The sequence below is a fragment of the Bombus pyrosoma genome, linkage group LG1 (assembly GCF_014825855.1).
Source record: "Bombus pyrosoma isolate SC7728 linkage group LG1, ASM1482585v1, whole genome shotgun sequence".
In the NCBI taxonomy this organism is placed as follows: Eukaryota; Metazoa; Arthropoda; class Insecta; order Hymenoptera; family Apidae; genus Bombus; species Bombus pyrosoma.
This window is the reverse complement of record NC_057770.1, coordinates 7,367,963-7,393,128: the sequence shown is the minus strand read 5'-3', so window position 1 is coordinate 7,393,128 and position 25,166 is coordinate 7,367,963. Positions and strand designations below refer to the sequence as shown.

General features: G+C 36.7%; 1 protein-coding gene and 1 long non-coding RNA gene across 8 annotated transcripts in view; one reads left to right on the top strand and one right to left on the bottom strand.

Annotated features, from left to right (window-relative positions):
• Positions 1 to 25,166, top strand: part of LOC122570674 — a 153,068-nt gene that overhangs the window by 17,751 nt on the left and 110,151 nt on the right. The window lies entirely within an intron of this gene.
• The window catches only part of LOC122570603 (regulating synaptic membrane exocytosis protein 1), a 149,867-nt gene that overhangs the window by 15,791 nt on the left and 108,910 nt on the right, over positions 1 to 25,166 (bottom strand). For all 7 annotated transcript variants that reach the window (XR_006317862.1, XM_043733149.1, XM_043733129.1 and 4 more), the window contains 8 exons: positions 23,269 to 23,393; positions 20,729 to 20,841; positions 20,534 to 20,607; positions 19,216 to 19,274; positions 5,490 to 5,668; positions 4,401 to 4,616; positions 3,611 to 3,942; positions 1,009 to 1,194 (listed from right to left, as the gene is read on the bottom strand). Coding sequence is in view for 6 of the 7 variants with exons in the window: in XM_043733149.1 (XP_043589084.1) it covers positions 1,009 to 1,194; positions 3,611 to 3,942; positions 4,401 to 4,616; positions 5,490 to 5,668; positions 19,216 to 19,274; positions 20,534 to 20,607; positions 20,729 to 20,841; positions 23,269 to 23,393 (1,284 nt within the window). In the remaining variant the exon portion in view is untranslated. The remainder of the gene's footprint in view (positions 1 to 1,008; positions 1,195 to 3,610; positions 3,943 to 4,400; positions 4,617 to 5,489; positions 5,669 to 19,215; positions 19,275 to 20,533; positions 20,608 to 20,728; positions 20,842 to 23,268; positions 23,394 to 25,166) is intronic.

Below are 25,166 nucleotides of genomic sequence, written 5' to 3'. Positions count from 1 at the left end.
ACATGATATATCGCACAGAAAACACATATAAGTGTAAGATAATAAAGGCTTGTGAATGATATATGGAAAAATGCACAAAAATGTACACATACGATACGGACCTACACATATATTTATATATGTACAATAATAATTTTCATCGAAACTATCACTCTTATGTTCCTTTGCGCAGAGAGCAAGAAATTTGGTTTTCAGTCAATAGACAAGTTGGTTTGGTTGAAAAGCGTAGGAAATTTATCTTCGTTCGTTAGAAATCTCATTCTAAGAAATTTATCTCCTCTAACTTGCTATCGATAGTTTAACGTGTGATCCTATATCCTAAGAGATTTATTTTTACCTACTTGTTATCGATATTCTACGACACAGTACTACTCTCAACTTTGTAGATAATAATATTTCAACTACACCTACGTACACGCACTGAAAGACAAGTTTCTCAGAGATATTTTCTACTCACAGCTGGAAATCTTGTCTTACCACGTAACAAGAAGAAAAAGACGCAGTCGCAGCTTTTATGTTCCATTAATCAATCGTCTCTAACGAAACGCCGCTTCCACGTAGCAGAAATCGTATCGAATTGAATGAGATCGGATTAAATCGAATGATGGCGCCCGATAATCATTCTAGCCCGTCTAATTCAGTTTACCTTGCCTCTACGCTCTACACGGATACATGTACGTCCGTGCACATACATTTACTCGCATGCGTACGATACGCACGGCGCCGGCCGACGTGGAAGATTCGATCTGCTGATCGGCTGGTGGACGAGGATGGATCGAGCCGACCGACGATCCAACGATCGAGAACGGTGGTGGTGAGAAAATAAGAGAGACAAAGACGAAAGAATATAGAAATAAATCGACGAGCGGGTGAAAGACAGTCAAACAGATATAGACAGACGGACAGACAGGCAAACAATCGCATGGATGAATGAACGAACTGACGGACGGACGAACGAATGGTTAGGCGAAATGATGGCCAAAAGAGAAGCAACGTATCCATACTCACGGCTCTCGCGCCTTTTGTCTCCTGTGAGACTCATCGTTCTACCAAGCTCCCTCTTGGCCGCTTTCAGTGATCGTAGACCTTCTAGAATTTCTTCGGGATCCCTCATTGGCCTGGTGAACGAGCTCCGTCGTCGATCCCGATTGTAGTGCACTATATTCGGCATATCGGCTTCTCCCATGCTTCCGCCTGGAAAATCGAACGTCACATTTTGTAAATTCATTGAAGATTTTATAGAAACGAACTCTGATTTTTGGAAAATTTTAGAAAATCAGTGACATGGCACAATATGAATATCATTGTTAGACGGCTGATATTTATGCGGGTTTATATTTGGATAAAATGTATAATTTGGTTAAATTCGTGTTAGGGAGTAATCTAAACACGAGGAACTTCTTTTTGGCAGAATAGTATTACGTAATGGAGGATATTTAGTTTATACAGAATAGTTAAAAACGGTTAATTAATTTTTAAAATATAAATTACTTAGAGTTAAATTAGTAATTTTAACTTATAAAATACACGTTCCTGGTTTGTCCTCTTTTGCTTGTAATATTGTAAAGTTTTCATGTTCGTATATGATGAAATATACTTATGGAAGTTGAAATACATCTCCGTAGATATTTCAAATGTTTGATAAAAGAATGTTAATCATTCAGGATATTTCACTGCTTTTTAATACATAATATTAAACATTAGATAGACTTTTTCTAATCTGTTGAAGCAATATTATTTTACGTAATATTTCAATGTATAAAATCAAGCACTGAAAATCATTTTATGTTAACAAGATTCATAGTTAATAATGCTTTGAAAATACTCGTAGTTCATGAAAGTACTTGAAAGACCGACATCGAAAATTAGTTATAAAATTAGTTTAGCTTGTAAGCTTCCGTGCACTTTGAAGTAAGTATTCAGAAATTGAGTAGATCGAAACGAATTAGCAAAGTCCAAGGATAATTATGAAATCGAAGACACTGCAAATACAATTTTCTCGTTCGAGAACAAGGACATCAACGAAGAGAAGTGCCATGGATGACCTAAAATTTCTACGACGATATCTCGTCTTGTTGGAAGTTTGATTTTCAACTCTGACCCAGTTTTTATAACATGTAATGCCGAAGTCAAACAAGCTTGATTCGGTCTGATCTAGATCCAACAGGTTTCTTATTCTGTTTGTTATTCTCTTCTCAAGGGGTGTTTAGCGAATAAAACATTATTTGTATTATCATGAAATTTTTGAAAAGAAACGACAGTATCTAGAACGTTAGCATCTTTGAAGCATGATAGAATTCTTTTTAAATAAATTAGAAATAAATATCTTATGAATTATTCAATTATTTGTAATTGCTATGATTGAACAACAGTACATATTTTACAAAAAATTGCACGTTATATAGATTCATAAGGACTTGTCATCCAATAGGGTCTTTTGTTCTTCACAATATTCTTCGTAAATTGAATAGTCACAATTTTGTAATGCGAAAATCTTCTTTGAAATAATAAAATAGCATGCGAATTTTAAATTTACTGGAAAATCCTCCACCTTTCTGAACTTTGAGATGTAGTCCGGTGACATTTTATTTCACTTTCTATATTTTATGGATGTAGCGAGAACTTTCGATACAGAAATAAAAAGGTTGAAACGCCAACGAATATTCAGTGAAATACTGAGAACTGGGAAATAATGGTCTCTTGTTCAGCCTTTAGATTACAATGTATGTTCTCACATTTATATTTGACTTTTTCCAGATATCGACGTTTCCATTATCTACTTGCGTTTCACACATATTTGTTTGCTGATAGCGTTCCACTGTTCATAAGAATGAATATTGTACAATGCAGAAATTACAAGAATTTATTGAATGCATTTATTGCTATTTATAATTTTTCAATTTCATGGAGAAACATGGCAATATATACGTAATAGCAGTATTTAAAAATCTCATAAACATGTTCTTTGTAAAAGTTACGCTTATAACAGATGTCACATAACTGTGAAATTTATAACTTCTTTACTATATTTATACATTCCTTTTGATCGATTGATCTACAAATATTATGTGCATTCGCGGAATCAGGTAGTTGGCACGGTAGCTAATTAAAAATCACATATGTATATGTAAAGCTTTTGAAGCCTATAGAGGTAGAAGCCTTATTTATAGATCCAAGAAATAATTTAAATTACAAATTAAACGCGATGCAAACGTTCTGCTTACTAGATGAATACTTAGAACTTTAGAAATTCTCGGAAATAGCTCCACGCGTCTGTGTCATAATCCCATGCAACTGAATAGATTAGGAACACGCTAGGACCAAACATACGCTAAAACTGCAAAAAAATCGATACAAATAAAAAACCGAATCCAATTCGATATACGGAACCGCAAAAATTAAACAACAAGTTTGTTATAATTTTCTGAATTCGTATAACATGATTTGTTTGTTAATTTTTATGTTTGCCATATTAACAAATACTTGCATTTTTGCTGAATTATATGCTTCAACCACAGTCTTATCACGTACAAAATTTTCGACCTGTACGGTTAGGCTATTGGAACTTATGTACGTACAGACATAAAAGAACCAATGAACATGCACTTACGTTTACTGTCGGTGCCACCTTGGCTTTGGAAACTGCTTCTTCGGCTGCCGGGCAACGATCTACTGTAATCTCTGTTAAGTTCGTACGGTTCGACTTCTAACTGTTCGGATTGGCTGGAACCTCTTCTAGAATTTGCATGCCAAGCGTGATCCGGGTGCAGGTAACCGAGCTCCGGACTTCCGCTGTCGCTTTGTGTATCGTCACTGTAGCTTCTTTCGCGCAGTTCCGTCTTTCGCAGTAACCTTTGGGCAATTTCCATTGAAAGAGAGCCACGGGGAGAACAGTACGGCGATTTGCTTGCGCGAAGGCCGCGAGGATCTTCTAGCCGATACCTGCAAACGATTCCATTCCGATCGTGAGTTGTCTCATAGATTGTTCTTACATATGGTATGAAGCTTAAATATTACTGCAATTTCAGAAGATACGAGAAAGTAGCGCGCTATTTTCTTATGATGGTACAAATTCTTAATATTGCTAAAATATTGCTTAATACGATATTTTGGATATCATTCGTACGCTGTGCGCTTTTGAACATTTCTTTTCCTTCATATGCATAAACATTTGCAATAAAAATTACATTATCTGTTATACGAGTTACCAGATATTAAATCGTACTCGTAGTTTATTTAACAAAAATATTTTCTACGATGCAACGACGAAACTCGCGACTATAAAACAATAAAAATGAAACGAACAACGAGTTATATCGTTACAGATGGCTTTAAATTGCAGCTAATATATGTCGCGGAGAAGGTAACCGTATCTTTTATTTCTCGTGAAAAATACTTACCAAACAGCTCTATCGTTTTCGAGAGCTCGCTGTAAATCAACGCTGCATTCGCCGAGAAAAACGTTATCGCCATCGGGACAGAAATCCCAGAGAGTTACTTCGATTGCTCGCTTCATCAAACTTTCTCCATCGACTCCGGAGAAGAGCAATGTTGCATTCCAAATTGGCTTTTGACTTGGCTCCGCGACCGCGGTTTTCAAAGTAATTTGATCAGCACTGAAATGTATATGTAATACCGAGCTATTGATATCGCGATCGAATATACCAGGAAACAAATTTGCAGTAGGAAAAATACGCAGGAAAGCACGAAGCTATTTGATTATTTCGAAAAGAGAACGAAACAATTAAGTTAAGGAAGTATGGAACATTGCCCGCATTCACTCCACATCATCCGATTTCCATTTATTTAGATCGTTACAAAATCATTTGAATGGAAAAAGGTTCAAAGCCTATGAAGGAGTTCGAGATTATTTCTCGTTGAGGTAACAAAGCCTCGGTTAACAAGAGATTGAAAAGCTTATGAAACGTTAGCAAATAATAATAGAGACTGTACTGACTGGAAATTTACTGATATAGTATATCATCCTGTAAACATAATACAGAAATAGCTTCTATAAATACGTAGCTAAATATACGAATATGCTTGGTAATTCATTTATTATTTAGATGAAATTACTCGCTTCTTTACAGTGTTATCTTTTACGAATGACAATTAATAAGATAAAGCTCAAAGTAATCGTTCAGAAAGTCGTGCAAAAGATTGTTTACCAAGAGTTTAGTAGACTGATATGCTATTTAGCAAAAGCGTAGTATCACCGGTGTACAGAGTTTCTGTAAACGCGTGATTAAAGTATGTACGTAGCTGAAAACGTACATAGTTGCAATAGTGGCAAATGATCCAATTAACCTTGGTCTGGTTAAAAATGCTATTTCTACTAGTTATTATTTATAAGATAATCAAGTCTATAGTAGATTTCGTTCTTTCCAGGGTTAGAAAAGTAATGTAATATTAACGACAATCTACACATTAGCACGATCTAATTATTGTGCTAACGAAAGTTCATTATCTCTTCTCAAATAAACTCTTACCAAATCGGGACTAGAACCAATTTAGCATAGGCTTCCGGTAATGTACCGTATCCCGTGTCTTCTCTGGGGCACAAGTCGTCTGCCATGAAAACAGAAACGATTAACTCCTTGCGATCCGCTTCGTAGGAAACTTGAATCTGTACCCGGCCCGTCACTTGCTTCTCTTTCGCGATTTGTTCCTAAAATAGAGGAGAGGAAGATGAAGATCCGCCGCTTCTAACGACGACGATCGATAAGGCTAATGGCGAGTCTACGAATGAACAAAGACGCGATCTCCGTTTCCGTGAAATCGAAATCGTAGACCCGATATCATGACAATCGGATCAGCTTCGCAGAGCATAAGAAAGATTGGTCGAAAGATCGAACGTCTATGTTACACGCGTATCTCCTACGTGAAAATTAGAAAGCGGATTCATTCTCTCATGCAGAAGCGACTTGTGGGGAAATAGTTGTGAGTAAGGCAAAAAACGAACAAGAGCGAGCAAACTATGTGTGATGCACATAGTACAGATTGTTGTGATCGTGTGAAGATTATAATTGCGCGAGAGCCGCGTTTATATTTAACAACTATAGCTACGAGAGCATGGTAGCATGATATCAGTGATGAACAACATACATAGTCGCTAAACTTTTCTGTAAAATAATTTTCATTATTTTTTTTTACTTTGCTGCATTTTATAGATAAGAGATGAAAATATTTGTTACATGCAGTGATTAATTCTGTCGTTAAATGCTTCGTTATATATAGAAATGTATTCAGGGTAAGAGGAATTTTTTTCTAATAAGAAAGGAATTTTTGTATGATACGCGGAGGACAATTTTAGATATTTCTAGTTTCTTAAATGGAATTGCTATTAAATTGACGCCCGAGTTTAAAGCCTGCGGTTATCTGAAAAATAGTAACTAGAAGTATTTCTGGAAATACAAAGAAAAATTATGAAAAATGAAACATTTCAGCAATAAGTTTTCTGTATGAACTTTGTAACAGACGTTTCTGGGTTGAGATAGATTCACAGGTGGTCACTGGGGTGGCTTTTCGTAGCGGCAAAGTTAATATGTGCAAATGGAATTCGAGAATAGGGTGAAACGTATAAAATAAAAGAAAACTGTCCGCCGTGAAACGTATTTTGTATGCATTTTCTACATTGAAAAACATATTTCCTCGCAGTATCTGTCTGTATCTTTTTCTGACTTTTTTTGATGTAAAAATTACATTGGATTGTACAAAGCTAAAACACTTAAAAAAGACAAATAGCAATTCCATTTAAAATTCATTGCACTTCGTATCCTCGCCAATACTGTATCGATAATTTTATAGTAGTCACGCCAATAATTAAAATGTTTTAAAGAATTATATTAGACTTTGAACGATATTACCATTTTTCTATATATTCTACTCAAACTTACGATTTGATCTCAAAATTTAATCAATGTTCTTAATTCTACCAAGACATGCACAACATGCTAAATCACAAAGATATCCTGAATACATCCATGAAAACGTTTCAAAAGTGCTTTTGTAAAATATCTTTATCAGACATTTTACCATTGAAAATACAAACTTTGTTCCTTGTTCTCGTATATAATCCAAGCTACGATATAGCGAGATTATAAATTATTGCACGATAAGCGATATTGATTGGTGTCACGGCGACACCGGTGTCGCTTTTTTATCTTCCAGAAAATCTCTGAAATTTTCGTTCCAACGATCGAAACAACCGTAACTCTCACTACGCCATGTCATAGCCCGAATTATAATTATTTAAACTCGTCGTATCCCGTTCTAATTTTAAGTAGCAAGGAAACTATTATTCAGGAATTATTAAACATCCAATTAAACGATCATTGTGCATCACTGATCTGTACGATACAGCCAAGAAAAAGGTTCGTTTCCTTCGATCGCAACAAATGGACGTCAGTTCGCATTTCCTGATTTCCCGCTCCTCTTCCGATCCATTGGTCGTTGACGAATTCCTCTTCGTTCTTATCGTCTCATCTCGTTCGTACCGTTTCCTTCTCTCAATTTTCTTGTATCTCGTGAATAAGGCAACGTTGATTTGGATTCTTTGCCTTCTCTTTCCGCACGTACCGTTTTCCCGGACTGTACGTCTGCTTTTTACGTCTATTTAACGCGTTCAATGAACTACGCAAGCGAGGTGTGCGTGTGGTCGCGGCGCTTTTTCGGCCTTAAAGTTTCCATTGACGTGCAGTCGACGCTCGAACGGGACACAGGGTAGCGGAAACGCAACGAACGGAAGCAAAAAAATGATCGGCCGTCAAAGGACAGTTCTGTGAAATTTCGATGAAATTTTGCTTACTCGGAAAATTTTACGGTTTTTTCGTCGCTTGATTTTTTTCGTCGCATGAAAGGTCAACGCGATTCAATTTTCGTGCCTCTTCCCGGTCGTCTTTTTTAACGACCAACGCGTTCAAAGGTTACGCAAAAACGGCGACGAACGATACCGTGATCGTAAGCACGTATTTTCACGCTTATTTTACATTCGATTTGGCGAACACCTTTAAAGCCGAAGCAGAGTCGCGAGAGAAGCGTTGGTGTTGTATGTGCAAGGCTACGATCCTTCTCGCATACGCTTTCCCTTGTTATCGTCGTTAAACATGCGTTTCGAAACTACAAAAGGTTACGGAGATTGAGACGTTCAATATAGTTTTTCTAGTTACGTTGAAATATCTAAGAAAATATCGAGAAGCTTTGCATTCTATTTCCAATTATTTTTCACTTATCGATTAAAATAGAAATAAAAGATGTTCTGAATATAAATTGAGTTTTAAAGTAGCCAATACTTTCTGAGGTATTTTAATCGACTAACTTGAAATTTTAAATACCGTGCCAAAGTAGTAGATTTCTTGCGTTACCAACATTTTCATAGTAATTCTAAATTAAATACTATAACATTTTAACGATCGTTTCAACGTATCATTAAATATTGCATAATGAAGTATCATTGAACGATAAAAATGTAATAACAATAATAACGTTAGATATACAAAATTATCCAGATGCTTGATCGTTTCAGTTGGTGTTCAAGCTGGTAAAGTTCATGGGTCTATTTAGAATTCGTTGCCTGATGTAAATTCAATAAAATCCGTTAAATTTAACCTGGCATTCAATTCATTTATTTGTCAGCTAATTCAGTCTGCACTGATAATTGATTCCAGTCTAGTGGATTAATTAATTACGTGTTGTGTGACGTCTGGTTTCAGGGTGTCTATTTATTCGGATTAATGTGTGCGACCAACTTAGAACAGGCTATTTATACATTTCATTTGAATGTTCGCGTCTGTAATATAAAGTAAGATCTTTCTAGACAAGTAACGTGTCGGAAATATATTTTACAATAAAAATAATAAGGAATTACGTACATAAGTAATTTAACATATATCTACTAATATCATTTGTTGTTATAGCTGTTTTGCAAATAATACAACTATTCTTCGAGCTTTACTTTTTCTAATAATAAGCTGAATTAATGGGAACAAAAATTTCGTAACAAAATTTATGAAATTGCCTCCAAGTAAATGAAGTGATATCGTTTCTTTTTTGTTTTTTTCTATTTTATAAAAATTCTTTTACCACGCTCTTTAGACTCCAGCTGAAGCTGCTATTAATCGAAAAAATATTACTCCCTCCTCATCCTCCTTTCATACAAAGTAAACAACATGAAAGTGTTGGCAACTTATAATCTGCTTCCTAGAAAATCGTTCGATATTCCGCGAGGGAAATCAATCGATCAACGTTATAGCACATGTGCTCCGATAGCACTTCGCGCGCTAAACGTATCATGATGGATTTTGCGAGAAGTTTGATTCAGAGACGCGATTCTTTCCGAAATCGAGTGGCATTCTTTCGATTTTCTCATTTCGTTGGACATTTCCAAGCGATTAGATTGCAGGGAAAGCGTAAGCCAAACGCCCGCGATTTCGTGCTCGTTTTATTTCCTCCGAACGAGTCAAGGGCTGCGGAGAATTTTCAAAAAAGTCCCTTTAGCACCGGCCGATCGATAAGAATGTTTCGGACGTTTGGCGCACATATACATAGTTTAGCACGAATTTACTGATCGTGTAAAACTGTGCGCTTAAAAACAAAAACAAAAATCGGTACGTGGGTAGATAGATGTACAAACAGCCAGATAGAAGAACATGTAGAGACAGAGAGCGAGACAGAGAAGATACAGAGAGAGAGAGAGAAATGGGGAAGAGAGAGAGAGAGACGAGAAAGGAACGTAGAGCGAAAATAAAAAAGAACAGGGGGCGGAAGAAAAGAATGAAGATTAAACCCTTCGTTTCGTATGTGATATTTGAAATATAATAGAATGAAAGTTTGTAATAAGTAGAATATGTAATATAAATCTACTAGATATATATATATATATATATATATATAAAGAAATTTGGTTAATTTAGAAAATTCTGACTACAGATTTTAAAATAATTTACGCATCCATCGAGAGAGAATAGATTTCTTCGTTATACTAGGACATCCGATACGTAATGTCGTTTTAAATATCCAAGTATTAAATATGATAGAACAACGATAATACGATATACTATCACTTAGAGTATGTCGAAGGGCGACAATCTCCTAAAGGACATTATTTGTAAAAACTATCTGTTATTTTATAGATAACTTTGTAATTCCCTTTTCAAGCATTTGTTGTCTTTACGACTAAAAAAATTATTTAATATCGATCTTAAACGATCCGTATTCCTAAACCTTCCTGTTATTTAGGAAATTGTACGCTCAACAAATGAATAATCTGTTTTTGCCAGATTGGGAGAATGTATTAAATATGTTATTAATTCCAAGAGATATTTAATTTTTTCTATGCTTTTCAATTGCTTTTAACGAATGAACACGTTGCAAGTTCATTGTAAATCATCAAAGGTATATCATAGCGATGGAATATTTTTATTAAAATTTTCTCAAGCGACAGTAACAAGAAGTAGCACTGTATGTCGAAATAGAGATGATAGTCATTGTCTTTTACGGCTACGATTATTACAAAGAATTTATTTTACACCCTTTGTTACTATCCGATCTAGAAACGGGTGATTTTACTGCCAATTTCGAGGAACAAGCACAAACATACACGCGTTCGAGATGGTTCCCTACCGAAAGTCCGCTGCAGAATCCATTTTTCTATTTCTGATGGTTTTCCGATACACTTTAGGTGATTTGCGCACGACGCTATCGACGAAATTTAATGTTTTTGCTACTTCTTACGTGGTTGAACATTTTGAACTAATCATTTCTATTTTTCGTTGTTAAATCGAACGACTAGATCTTGCTTTGCCATAAAATTCAAAATTATCTGGGAAATTTGTCCTTTAAAATTTCCTCGCTTTTTATCCTGTTCTGTATAAATTTGAAAAACGCTTTTGCAGAGACCACAGTCGTATCGTCTTTCTTAAACTTGCAAGGTAATAAAAGACCTCGCTTAAATATGTATGATATGCATATTTAAACTCTTTCCTGCGTTAGAAAAATGACCTGAATACTTTAAACCCTTGATTTAGCACGAAGAATGTTTGTTCTTACCGAGCTTTAATTTCGAATTTTCCAAACATACAACACGTCATTGAACCAGAATAAGAAACGACATTACTTATACGAATGGCCTAATATCAAGGAAGAATTAAAAAATATAGCGACATAAAATCTGAAAATTTGAATATCATTAAAACGTAATTTAATCTTGTGCTTTCTATAGATACCAAGAATTCCTTTCATTTACAGCCGTATCGCTATGTGCCTTTGGTGCTCAAACTGTTACTTTAACGTGAAATCTTACATCGAATTAGCTATGCTAATCACGTTCTCATGCTTCTTCCATTCGTTGTCCTTTAGTCTGGTGAAACGAAGGAACAGGACAGCAAACGGAAGAAAAGAAATTAACGTAACACAGGAGGCTCGAAGGAAAATGTTCGAAAGAAACTAAGAACTGATCGCTGCTAAACGACGAAGTAGCCATACCTAAACGACAGTACGAAACAAAATAGATAATGTAAAAAGGAAAAGAAGGAACGCAAGGGACGAGCCGCAAAAGAAAATGAACGCTAATATAACAACTAGAGTCGTGCCAGTTGGGAGAGAGTAGCATGGAGGGCCAATATGCTAAGTTTGTTTCAACATGGACAACTTACATTTCCTTTTCTTTTCTCTTTCGTCAGCGGGTCTATTTCTCTTTTAGTCTCTTTTTCGTAGCCATACAATTTCTTTAAGAGAAGGGGTCAGGGAAAGCGGCGAAACATGGGAAAAACGGCAGAAACAGTTATGGGCTATACACAATGAAACTTTTGGGCTCACAGAGAAACAATAAGTGGACGAATATCGATGTGGTGAAGAGACGTCGCCGGAAATAAACGTGAGACGTAGTAACAGAATTTAGAGGTACAAAGAAACAGATGCCTCGTGCAGCTTCGTAGAGCCGTATAGAATAGTACAAAACACAGAATCTTGTGTGTAAAAAGGGAGCAACAGGGAAGTTCACAGGTGAAAAGAAAAGCAAAGTGAAAGAGAGGATGGCGAAGAAAGGCGCGCGCACGCACACGCGCATCCGCTCTAACCATTCACGTCTCCACTCGCATGATATGCACGTGCGTCCGTATGCTGGTACACGTGTATATAAGTATCTCTGATCGGTTCTACCACCGTACATTTACGTTATTTACGTATCTTTGCATATTTTTCCTCTCTCTGTCACGTGTGTCCTGTGTTCGTACACGTTCACACGTATATGTACACCACCGACGAAAAGTTTGCAAGCATCAGCGTTTTTCAGGATTTTTTATATCCCTTCGTCGTCGTATATATTGCGCGATGTTTAACGAAATAATTGAAAATATCAGGAAGTCTAGTTTCGCGAATAACTATTCTCATCGATATTTATAAATTCTTACCAGCCATGCAATACAATTGTACAAAATTGTAAGATAAATCTACAGTCTATAACAATTACATTTTTATATAGAAAAATTTAGACGAATATTTTTCCTCCGTGCGACAGTCTATCGCGACGTTAAGCAAAACTTTCTGTCGGTAGTACACGTCCAACGAAAAATCCAAGAAAGGAAAAAAATAACGAGCGAAGAAATAGATCGAGCGCCTCCACGCGTGACTGCAGCTCGAACTTTCGCGTAAGAATTTCTCTCCTATGTATCTTCGTTTCTGTTTTGAGTTTATTTTCAACTTTATTTCTTCTCTTCTATTGTTTATTCTCTGAGTTTATTTCTATCTTTACATCCGGTTACACAGATTCGCGTGAATTATTAAATTCTTCAGGCTCCTCGCGTCGAGGACGTGCAACTGCATTGTTCTCGCCCGCTTGCAACGATCAACTACCAGCTAATTAGGAGTAAATGTTTATTGTTTATGGACAGCGAAAGATATTCGGAAACGTGTGTCCATGTGCCTATGTGTGCGTATCCGTGTGTGTGTGTGTGTGTGTGTGTATTTCTGTATGTCTGTGTGTGAGCTTCGACGGGAGCATGGTCAACACGTCAGTCGAGAGCTCGGATCGAGACGGAATATCGAGCAATTCGACGGAATATCGTGGGACGAAAGCGGAAGAAAGGAGAAGAACGGTGACGACGCAACTCGCCCCAACTGACACTCTCGTGTTCCGTTCTCTTTTCGTAGTCGGACGGTAACGCGCGACTAAAGGGATCTTTTCGGTGCTTCGAGCGGGGACGACTCACTCTCTCTCTCTCTCTCTTTCTTGCCACGAAAAGGCAGACGGGGAAAGCGGTGCTGTAACGTTCGTTCTCTCTCGCGAAGCTTCCAGGAGATATCGAGGTTTGCTTAGGGTATATTCCGCTCTGTATTTTCCGCAGCGGACCGCATACGCTCGACGACATACACTTTCCGTCTGACTTTTCTCTTCGTCAGTCGCATATGAACTAAACGATCCTCGAGCGGTATGCGGCCGAAAAGCGCAAGTTTAGTGCGAAGATTCGCGTCTCCTTCGTGTTCTAGTTTATGAACGCGATGCTCGCTTTTCTCTACTCTCTACTACGGTTACACATAAAACCGGTGCACAGACGCACACATTTCTTAGCGTTTATCTAGACCGATTGTCGTGCGCTCCTCCGAACAGCGTCAATTCATCGTGTAAAGCAGCGAACGAAGCAACCTTATATGGTCAAAGGGAAGCGCGCTACAACGAACGCGATTACGCCGAAAGCATCTGCGTATATATAGCTTCCTCCAACGATAAGAACGAAAACATTGATCGTTACGGAGGAAAAAGGACTGTCGTAACGATACGCTTCGTCGCTCCAAGTTTCAAAGCCAACGTACACAACCGTACAAATGCTGGTCCAAAGAAGTTTCGTTGCGGGTAACTCAGCCACCGTGGTGGTACTTCCTCCATTGCATTCGGAGAAATTCCACGGAAACGTTATTGTTCTACTATTGCATCTTTCTAAACGTTCTAGTTTTTGTATATAATAGCGCATAACAGTTAAACGCTAATTTCATATCGTTTTCATTGTCCTATTATTCATATTGAATGGCAACTTCGCTTTAAACTGTGTCCAACCGAAGCGGATTTCCTTCAAAGTACGTACGAGTATTTGAATTTATGCTAAAACGAGCAAACGTAACGAATTTGGCTCGAAAACCAATTACATACGTACGTTCATTTGAGCATACCTTACTGAACTCCATAATTACGATACTTTAAAGTATTCGGCATTAACTTTCTATTTCTACGTGAAAATATCACCAGCTACAGAGAATAACTCGATATTTTTTTGTTTCAAATATTAAATACCCATATCTATAACATTTTTTTTAACTTTCTATATTTACTGTATACTTCTACTTAAAACGATCTCCACCCACAAATCATGAAACGAAACTGACGTCATTTCGATTACTACTCCGAACGTATTCACGCTCATCAAATAGTTTATTACGAAATCCTTTCGTTAAATGGAAATAACGTGGTTACGCGTATAAAGCATCGCCGAACTAAATATAAAATTTCATCCCATTCAACGAGGCTGACTTCAATTGACGTCAGAGAGTGAACGCGCCTCCTGGATGGCCGACGTCAATTCCATAAGTGTTCGAATGAAGCGAAACCGTCGTTAACTGACGTTAGCCATCCCGAAGGGATGTATTTGTTCTAAAATCAGTAACCTGAAGCACGCGAATTCAAACGTTTCCAGTGTTCCACGAATAAAACGCAAATGGCGCAAATATCGATAAAAAAGAACATTCGAAAACAAGTTTCTTTGATATAACTATGAGCACACGTATACCGCACAGAAAAATTGTCTCTTTATATATCTTAAATTATGAAAATATACAATTTGAAAGCATAAAAGTCATCCAGGTTTTATATTTTTTAATTATTTTAAAACATAGAATCCATCGTGTTTGAAACGTGCTTCGTAAATTTCTTCCTATATTTTTCAATTATTCAAGTTAATATAGATAATACAGGAAGAATAATTACCAGATTTTATGACTCAGCGGTTCTGACGTCATAGCTGACGAACGTGTCTATCTTAACATTAATTGTGAGTTGCGTTTCATGTCATTTCTTGATAAATTCGCAAACTTTTTGCAACGTAGGGCTAGTGTGCGATATTTTCAAAATATATAGATATTTCCACACTCTAACTAGAAATAATTTCAAGATTTCGGTTAAATTAACGTAATTGTATAGCATAAACGAAGTAATTAATGCCACGTTAACTGAATACCTCCTACACAACGTAGTAGCTTTGTATAACGTAATTGTAAATATGCAATGTGATATTAACACGATGATACGTATATATAACTTGTAACAGAGTATCCTGTATTATTCGGGTACACTTTCTTAATTGAGTTTCGCTACATGATATCTTGTTATGTCCAATAGAATCCCATTGGCACGAGTTACCTACAACCTTTGTTTTCTGCTTTGAAACCTTACTTGTTACAGTCGTATACAACGTTGGTCAACTATGTAATTTCGAGCTTATAATATGGAGTAATATGTTGACATCAGAAAGTAAGATTCTAAGATGCAGTATCTTGCAAACTCCTTCTGATATACGTAATTACAATAATTCTTACGAGAAACACCGAGACACGAAAGCGATACCTACAATAATTAGAAGAAGAATCCTCTATTGATTTGGTCCTGTGTCGTATTTACTTGTAATATTACATCAAACTGGAAAAGTATATCTTGCCTTTCGAAACTTTTACTAGGATTCCGGTTACTCTCTTTCATTACAGAGTATCTCTACGAATTAAAAGTTCAATGTGAAATTTACAAATTCCTTTTCCGTTTTCAACCGTACCTCTTAAGTTTATATTCTCTTCGAAGCCAGTTGAAAGTTTAACAGAAATAAAACGGGATTTCTACCGTTTGTTTTTCTTTCGCGCTACGAATACATACATCTTTTAAACTTAATTTCCGTGCGATCGATGAAAGACGAAGCTCCTCTCTCTCTCGACAACGAAGAATATTTGCACAAAGAATCCCAGGAATTCGTCGACTTATTAAATACGCGAACAACCAAGTACCTAGATCGCATTTTTCCCTTTGCCATCGACCTGCCTTTCCTATAATAGATCCGTAATATCCTCGGCGTTCCCCGGCCGAATTACCAAACCAGATGCTTTCCGCTTCAGCGATAACGAAACACGGAATCCATCAGCTCTTCGTTCAAGAGCAATGCGATATTAATCGTTTCGTTTCTTTCATTGAAAGCAACGAACCGGACGAAAGTTAAGAAGAAGGCGAAAACATATAAAAGATTACGCGACTAATCGATAAAATAAATTACTTGCCTGCTCAAACGAAGGTTACACTTTGAAACTCTCTTGTAACTTCAACTTAACAACGATCTTATTTATATACGACGTACACCTATTGTCAGAAACCCTGTATAATTATTTACAGATTCACCCAAAAAACAGAGACACATATTTGATGATACGGTCTATACAGGTAACGTGCTTGATCAAAGAACATGTAAGTATCTGTCATACAAAGAGTGATAGGAAAGTCGTTATGTCAAGCAAGCCCGACAGTTGGCCCGAATTATAGTTTACACTGATGCATGGGTGATCCTTAGCTAAATAGCACCTAAACTCGATACGAGAAAGCATATTCTCTTTCTCGTTCATGGTTCTCGATTCTGTTTTCTAACTGGAAGATTACGTTGTCCATGACGCACGTTATCGAACGAGACATCGATCCAAAGCATATATACGTATTAAGTCGAGTATGTTTGATCGGAAAGACTCAACATTACGGAAACGTCACGATTTAGTTCCATTTATTTCTACGCCTATATTATTCCTAAATCCGTTGCGAAAACCGAAACGTGTTCACGCGTCGGTAATAATCGGTGATTTTTCCGCAAGATAGAACAGAGGAAACTTTGTACTTTGTTGCAGAAAATGATGTAGACTCTAAAAAGAAAACGATGTTATACCTTTTGCTTCGTTCGAACTCTGTCGTGATCGTACAAACGTGAATTCTTTTAGAAATATCTTTCCTCGATGTTGCATTAAAAGTGTAGAAATTGAATGGTCGATATGATCGAGCGATTTTATGTTCATTACGCATCGAATATTGGTGCGCAACAGAAGCTGCGAAATCAAAGCTTATGATAATTATTTAACTGATTAATTGGTCGGTAATTAATTAGCTGCGTTAATTTGTCTGATATCCAATTGTCAAGCGGAGCAAAAACTGGCCGCCACATGTTTCCTATTCTTTATATCAAAAAGTCGATCATTTCATATTCTTGAAAATATAGTTTCTGCTGGGAAATTTGTATAAAGCGTAGAATGCTGAGAATAATAATTTCGTTTGTTACAACGTGTCGATTTGATATGTATCGTTGAAAATTCGTGTCACACGAAACATATTAAAATTCGTCGATAATAATTTATTTCTAAAAAGGGCATTCCAAAGATGATTGACGGGAGTTAAATACTGTCAATACCTTAAACGTTTGAGAATGTGTATATAACTTTATATATTATATAATATTGGTGTAAAAGTGCATTTTATACCGTCGAATAATTATTTACATACTTCTTCAAACGATTTACATACTGCTCAAAAATATACGAAAAGTCAGAAACAATTTCATTCTTCATTTTACGTATTAAAGAATATTACGTCACGACAGAAGTGTTAAGACCCAATATGTGATAACGATGTTAGTGTTTGCGCATTACCAAGCTACCTGTAATTGTTTTAAATTCTTTGTCTATAAACCGTTTAATTTTTAAACTCAACTTCATCACTGTATCGAAAGATAATAAAAAATATTCCAACGATTTACGTAGTAATTATGATACGTTTACCGTTAAGCTTGTTAAGACGATAGTTTAAATCTTTATTCTGTCGATTTCATAAGAAAATCGCAAATAAATTAATTCCAATTTCACGTCATTAATTTGTATACTTTGGTGAAATCGATTATTAACGTTATAAGTCCACCGAAACATGTAGATATGTATTACTTATAAGAGCAGCGTACATCTATTGAAACATTCAATTTCTTTCGCATGTAAAATTTAAATGAAATATGGAACGGGGCGATAACAGTAAGCGGCTAAAAACATTTTTTAGTTTATAGTACTTTATCAAAAAACGACGAGAACGGTAAGCTTCTAAAATTAAAATATTCCCTTTTTTTCGATACAAAACGTGTATAAAATTTGGTCTCAGTTATATCTATAGCTATTGCGTCCCTTTAACGAGGTGCGTCAGAATTGGAAATTTCACGGTAACTGAGGAAAATCGCGGCCATCCTCGTTTCATCGAAAACTGTACGCTTGCATCGCGATTTCAATTTTCCAAGTTCCGCGGTTTCATTACGAAATTCATTAAATTCAGACCGATCGGCGGTTCAGCAAATATTTATGATTCACTCTCGCGTTCTAATACACGCACCGTGTACACGCAGCGCAAATTTGTCACATTACCGATCGTAGAAATAGAACGGATGCAATTTGGAAGCGAACATTTTCCACGAAGCAGAGTTCGAAACGTTAAAGCCACTTGGAACTTAGGTCGGGAAATTCCCCCACTGCGTTAGTGCATTAAAATTCAATGTAGGCGTCAACGATTTCTTCGCAAGGCAGAGAATTTCAACGATGATTCGCCTTGGCGAAATAAAACTGCGAAAAAAGGGGAGAAGAGAGGCGAAAGAGAAATTCAAAGAAAATTCGACTTCGATAGTTCGAGTTTCTCCGGGATCCTCCGTTCTTTCCGCAGACGAATCGGTGAAAATCGTTTCGTACCCTCTGGTTCATATCGTAAGAGCACGCGTCATTACTTACATGGAATGTAGCCTTTTTACTATAGTCTGTCAAATCCGCTGTCGTCATCTCCTATTATTTTATATAATCGTGGTACACGTGGTACACGTAGTTTAATACATGTAAGTATAGAAATACGTACGTAACAAGTAAAATGGCTCGGTAGTCGCATCGGATACGGATCATGAGATATATACAAAGCGAAAGACCGAGAGAGGTGGTGATCACTTCCGGTTTCTAAAGTGTAGGTGGTGCTATTGCGCTTCACTTTCCGCTACACTAACAGAACTCGGTCTAATCGAGGTTTACTTCTCCCGTGTAGTTTATGCGTATGCGTGTACATTGCGTGGAAATGAGAGAAAGAGAAAAAAAGAAAGAGAGACGGTCACGTGTAGGTGTCAATTTATGAACTCGTTATACCGGCGTCTTTGGCAGTTTCCTGCGCGTCGGTGATGAGGGCGTTTTATCCGTTTCCCCTTCTGAAAAACATTTCAGGTTCGTCGTAAGAATAACAGCAAATAGAGACACACCAGACAGTGTCGCATTTTAACTTTATAACCTGACATATTTGTTTTACTTTTAATGGCTTAGTTATTTTTTATAGACAGGGCCATATGGTTTTAGTAGAAACGGCGTACGAAATTGCGTTATGGCGCAATAAAGAAACGAACATCGCATAAACTAATATATACAGGATATCTTCCTTTGTCGATATCTTCCATTGACATAAATAAGAGAAAAATGTTATATAAACGTACGAGGTCATTTGAAACTTTATTGAAAAATTTGCGACAAGAGTACAAAGCACTAGAGGAATGACGATACACGGAAATAGATTAATATCGTATATAGCGAGTTTTAAAATGTTGGCTCTTTCTGTCAGTAAAAGACTGACGATGATAAAAAATAGAATTTATTACCGTGTAGAAAATTCATTTTATTTCAATTCAATAAATCAATCATCAAGTCTTTACGTACCAGTTCACTATACGTATTAATATTTACTTAAAGCATGAGTAACGTGAAAATGGAATATGTATATCGAAGAACGATGTTTATTGTTCCTCTCATATTTTATTTCATTTCATTTTTTGTTGTGACTCTTTGATAAAACTTCAACTAACCTATGTTTGTGTTTAACATATATTTTTTTATTTACACCCATAAAACACATTCATAAAATTTGACTGAAGATACTCGGGACACCGAATTAATTAATAATTGACATACCTACCAAATAACGATATAACCCAGTTTTTTAAACAGAATGGATATCATATGAAAGTTAAAATCATACAGCTTTCGCAAAAAAATGTACCTGCAGATATTAAAAGTAGGAGAAATATTTCAGGCAATAAAGTTAAATACGAACATGGTGTATTTTCAAATGTTCATTTGCGCTGAAACGATATGCAATAATTTTCTACTCGATATAATGTGTTGCGCAACACACAGATTACAAACTGTAATCCATATTTAAAGATAACATCGGAAGGACGAATGCACTTCTACTGACAAACGCGTGGAATTTACTCTTTTCCCGTTCTTGCACGCGTTAAAAACGCGCTTCTCTGTATCGCGCGTGACTGACGAGTCCTCGTTCCGTACAAGTTATCGATTTTAAAGCCGACGATGCACTTCGCCGACACTGTCAGCGTCTAACGATTAGTCGTTTTCGCCTAGTAGCACGTGTACATGACGATTTCGACGATGCTTTGCGATTCGTTCTCGTACTCACCCATCAGTAGTCCCAGACTTCCCGGCCCTTTTCCCGATGACGGCACAGCGGCTAAATCCTCCGGCAGGTCCCCGCTGCGTGTTCGTGACGCGTAAAAGCAGCGATAGTATACAATAAAGCAATTCGAATGACCAATCTGCGAATTCCATTCGTTCGACTACTTCTCCTCACCGGTCTGTTAGATATTATACTTACGTGTCGCCAGCGTGCTCGACCACCAACTCGATCACATCGTCGCCTCGTTCTGTTATTTGAAGGACTTCTTCGAAACTTCGATCTACCAGAGACACTCCGCCCCACTCTAGCACCTGCAGAAATAGATAAATTTTTATTCGAGTCTCGTGGATTTCGTAGACGTGGTTCACAGACGAACCGGGATTTCAATCATTTCCTGTCTACGGACGGAGGTATTTCACGATATAACGTCGTTTCTGCTATATCATAAACCATACGAAACGTGAAACTAGAAAGAATTATTTTTGGAAGCATTAGAACCACTGTCCATGGAAAAGTCGCTTATACGTAAGCGTAGTCTGTTAGAAGACGCGACGATACGTCTACACCGGTCTACGAAAACCGAACATTTTGTTTCATTACTACAATGAAGAGCGACGAGCAAGACGCTTTCATCCTATATCAGTACATTCGTTTATAGCTGCAACATAAGCTACCGACAACGTTAACGCCAGTCATCATGAGGGAAACGCGTAACAACGAAAATAATTCGTTGCTGTTTCGTGGACAGGTGCACGTTACTTTTAATGACCGCTGCATGGGAACGTACTTACTGTTGGCATGAGCGCGTCTAATGCGCGTCTATGAAGCAACGCTTCGTGGACAGTGAGTCTTAGATGTAGAAAAGAATCATCTGTAGCTTTGACATTATTTTCTTATCTTACCTTCTTTTTGCATTTCTATAACGACGACACCTCATCTTGCAAATTGTAAACGTATTGTCTTTAGATGGCTCAAATAATAATTCTTAAATAGTGTTCTAATCATTCTCGAGGATACTCGATGATACTCATTTTCAGTAAATCTTTTGATACTTATGAACGAGGGTGTACACCCAAGAAGTTATATAAGAGGAGAATAAACGAACTTACTGGACGATAAGAGACGGATAATTTGGTTCTAGGAGTAGGACATAGATATAATCGCGAAATTATATGAAAGAAGTTTGAACCGGCCAGTTATAATCAGACCAAGAATTGATCGCATCTGTTGAATCTAGAGAACTTGCGAAATCCTCCTACTGTCTTAATTGCTTCGATAAATTTTCTGTTTGAACGGCAATAAACCACAAACCTCGGCGAATTCATTATATTCGGTTCAAGTTATAATTTGCTGTAATACCTAACCGTCCATCTGACAGATAATTCTGTCGTCACTTCCGCCCATCTGTCTCATCGACTCGTTTACTATTAAAGAAAATATTGCACCGTGTCACTATGAAGTTTTTAGATTAGCCTCGTAAAAAGTAGAACTCTCGAGGAAATGACTTTAGTTGTTTCAAGTTTTCGATATGAGTTCGTATTAAATTTGTACAGCATATAGCACGATCGTAAAATGTTCGAGTAGCTACGTAGAAATTATTGGCCGACGTATTTGTGACAGACGCGATTGAAGCGAATGGATTTAATAAACATAGGTGAGATTATGATTCTGTGAAAATTCTCTGTGCTTATTATCTTCGTTAAACTGTCGCGTATATTTAATATCTTTACGATTCAAAATTAAACGATCACATATTATTGAATTCGCACGATTTCGCAAGATATAGCTTTCCAGTCAACGTTCACGATTGCGGAACGTTTGCGTTGCGCACAGCTGTCGATAACTTAATTAAAATCACAGCTGGAGAGAATGGTTGTCGATACTCGCACGCATTAACCGCTTGCAATATGTTAGCTGCTCAACAGTGGACGCAAGTTGCCAGAACATCTTTATTTTCTTCGGAATCTAAATGGCCATTAAATTTCTATGCAACAGCCTGCATCCATGACACCAATTTTTAGTCATAAAGTTTGAACGTGTGATCGAATTTCTGGAAGAGCGATGCAGCAAACGTAATTTTAAAACGAGTGAAATTTTTAGAAAATCTGCTCCGCAAAAGAGATTGGATTTTTGAAATATTATATTGTGCCAAAAATATGTACGAGAATTGATCATCGAATGATACCAACGATGTGAATTCTTAATAGTATCGCTTCTCTTATACAATGTTGCCTTCTTATATGTATATTTAATTATAGTTCTACGTAGTGTTAAAATTGTCTTAATATTACGCTTCATACTCCTACGTTTTTCTGAGAATAGAGCAGTAATCATTTCAACAAAATGATTATAATTTTGATTGCAGCAGGGAAATGAGATAGCTTCATTTAAAATTTGTATTATTATGATAATAGATATTATTGAAAAAGAACCAGGATTATCATTGTACAAGTACAAATGTAATTCTCCGAAGATCTCAGAAATTAACACGCTCCATCCAATTTTCCCTGCCCTTTCATATATCTCCAAAAATCATTGTATTTAAAAGTTTCGAATAAATATCGAAACATCGTTTTCTGAAATAACGTGCCGCGTTGTAGGAACATGAATAAACAAGAAATTCGTCAGAATAACGCTCTAAATTCGGAAAGGGAAAAGATATTTCGACGCTATACGCGCGCTAAATCTTCTACTTTGAACGAATACGTTAACGAGAAAAGAAGCGTATGAGATCCTACCTTGTCACCGCGTTGTACACCAGCTTTTGCCGCTGGTCCATCTGGCACGGTCCACATCACGTATGCGAAAGTACGTCCATCAGCCACTGTTTTACCGCCGATTATCCTTAGGCCAAAACCAGCGGCTGTAAAAATCAGAAGAACGTTTAAGGTAGATATCGATAGAACGTGCACGGTTGATGATCTATGGTGCATTAAATAAATTTTGTCGAACGTGCAGAAAAGAATTTCGGAAGGTACACAACGAATTACGTGAAACAAAGTTCAGTAGGATAACAAATTCATTTGATTGACAATTTCATAGTGCTCTCACGATGTTGATGTTGATTATCCGGATAAAAATTTCATCGTATTTGATGGCTGCGCAATAATAAATAATATCCGGTGAAGTTGAGTAGGCACGGGAGAAGGCTGACCTTTATATTTGTAAATTGGTATTCATCGCGGCTGGTGAGTTCACCGACAGAGTACAAAATTTCGCGGTATATGTGAAACGCAATCTTTTGTACGAAATTCTAAATTAAACGAGCTTTACGGCTATAACGTGCGGCCTGTTTCACTCGTCAATCGATAACGCGAAATGTCACGACAACTTTATTATTACGTGACACCTACAAACGCCACCTGTTCGTTTTTTTCTTTTTTCTTCTTTTCATCGCACTGCCGCCTCGTTACGATTGTTCTGTAATCCATATTGAAAGACTACCTTCCGATTTCCGCGCGGTGCACAAGTTAATGGCGTATTGGCGCGATACGTTAAAAGATCGGTATGTACACAGAGTTATTGCGAGTAGATATGAATATTGATGAGCCTGGAGAAACTGCCTCCGACTCGGTTAACACTGGTTTTCCGGTGCTTCGTATTGTACGTGATATTTAGAATCTTCGTTTGTTAAGTACAAACTAAACAGTTTTGTAAAAAAAATAGATATATCGATCATGAAAAGAAATAACGTAGAGTAAAAACTTTATTCGCTAAGTATTGTTAGTATTATTTAATCTCCGCTGATGTATTTTTGCAATTAATCGAAGAAATTTACGTGCTATCAATACGCACAACGAATCGAGTTTGTTAGTCAATAAAGATATGTAGTATAATAATTAAAATATCGTATCTTTTATTGAAAAATGATAATTCACTAGGGTATAGACGGAAATGTAGACAAATCGTCGAATCCAATAATTGCAAGGAAACGAGTGCTTCTGTGGCTCACTGTAAATGTATCCTCTAGATTTCGTGGTTTATTAATTTATGATCGAGATATTAAGATATATATTAATTATCACACATTTCCTCTTTTCCGTTGAATCGCGGAACAATTTTATACCTAAAGAGCGATTTGAGTGATTGAAAATAGAAGTAACAGAGAACGTTGAAGTGTTGAAGTTAAATCGATATTAGCTTAATTCTCTACAAAAGATAAATGGTATTTTTGGCGTAAAAAAAAAAGAATAGTCGAACGTGATAGTTAACGATCCAATTAAAAAATGCTCCAGAACATGACCTATGCAGATAAAAAAAAGCCTCACACTTTTGACCATTTTTATAAAACTTTCTAATTGATATTTGAATCGATGTTTATTAACTTCAACAGTATAATTTCCGTATACGTCTACCATCGAATGTTTAACATTGATCGATAGTTTCAAAGAGCGCAAAAATTATCTCGATTGTAATCTAACAAAATTAGAATCCGTCGTTGAGCTCTATCAATCAAAGTAAATCAACGATTGAATTTCTGTTATCGTACGTCAGTTGCCGCTAATTTTCATCCAAATACAAGCTCAGAAAGTCAAACTCGGTAACGTTAATTTTATCTAAGCGAAGGAGATTACACAGTTATAGACGAGCGAAAGCAAACGACAAACAATGGATATTCCTCTTGATAGATGTTCGA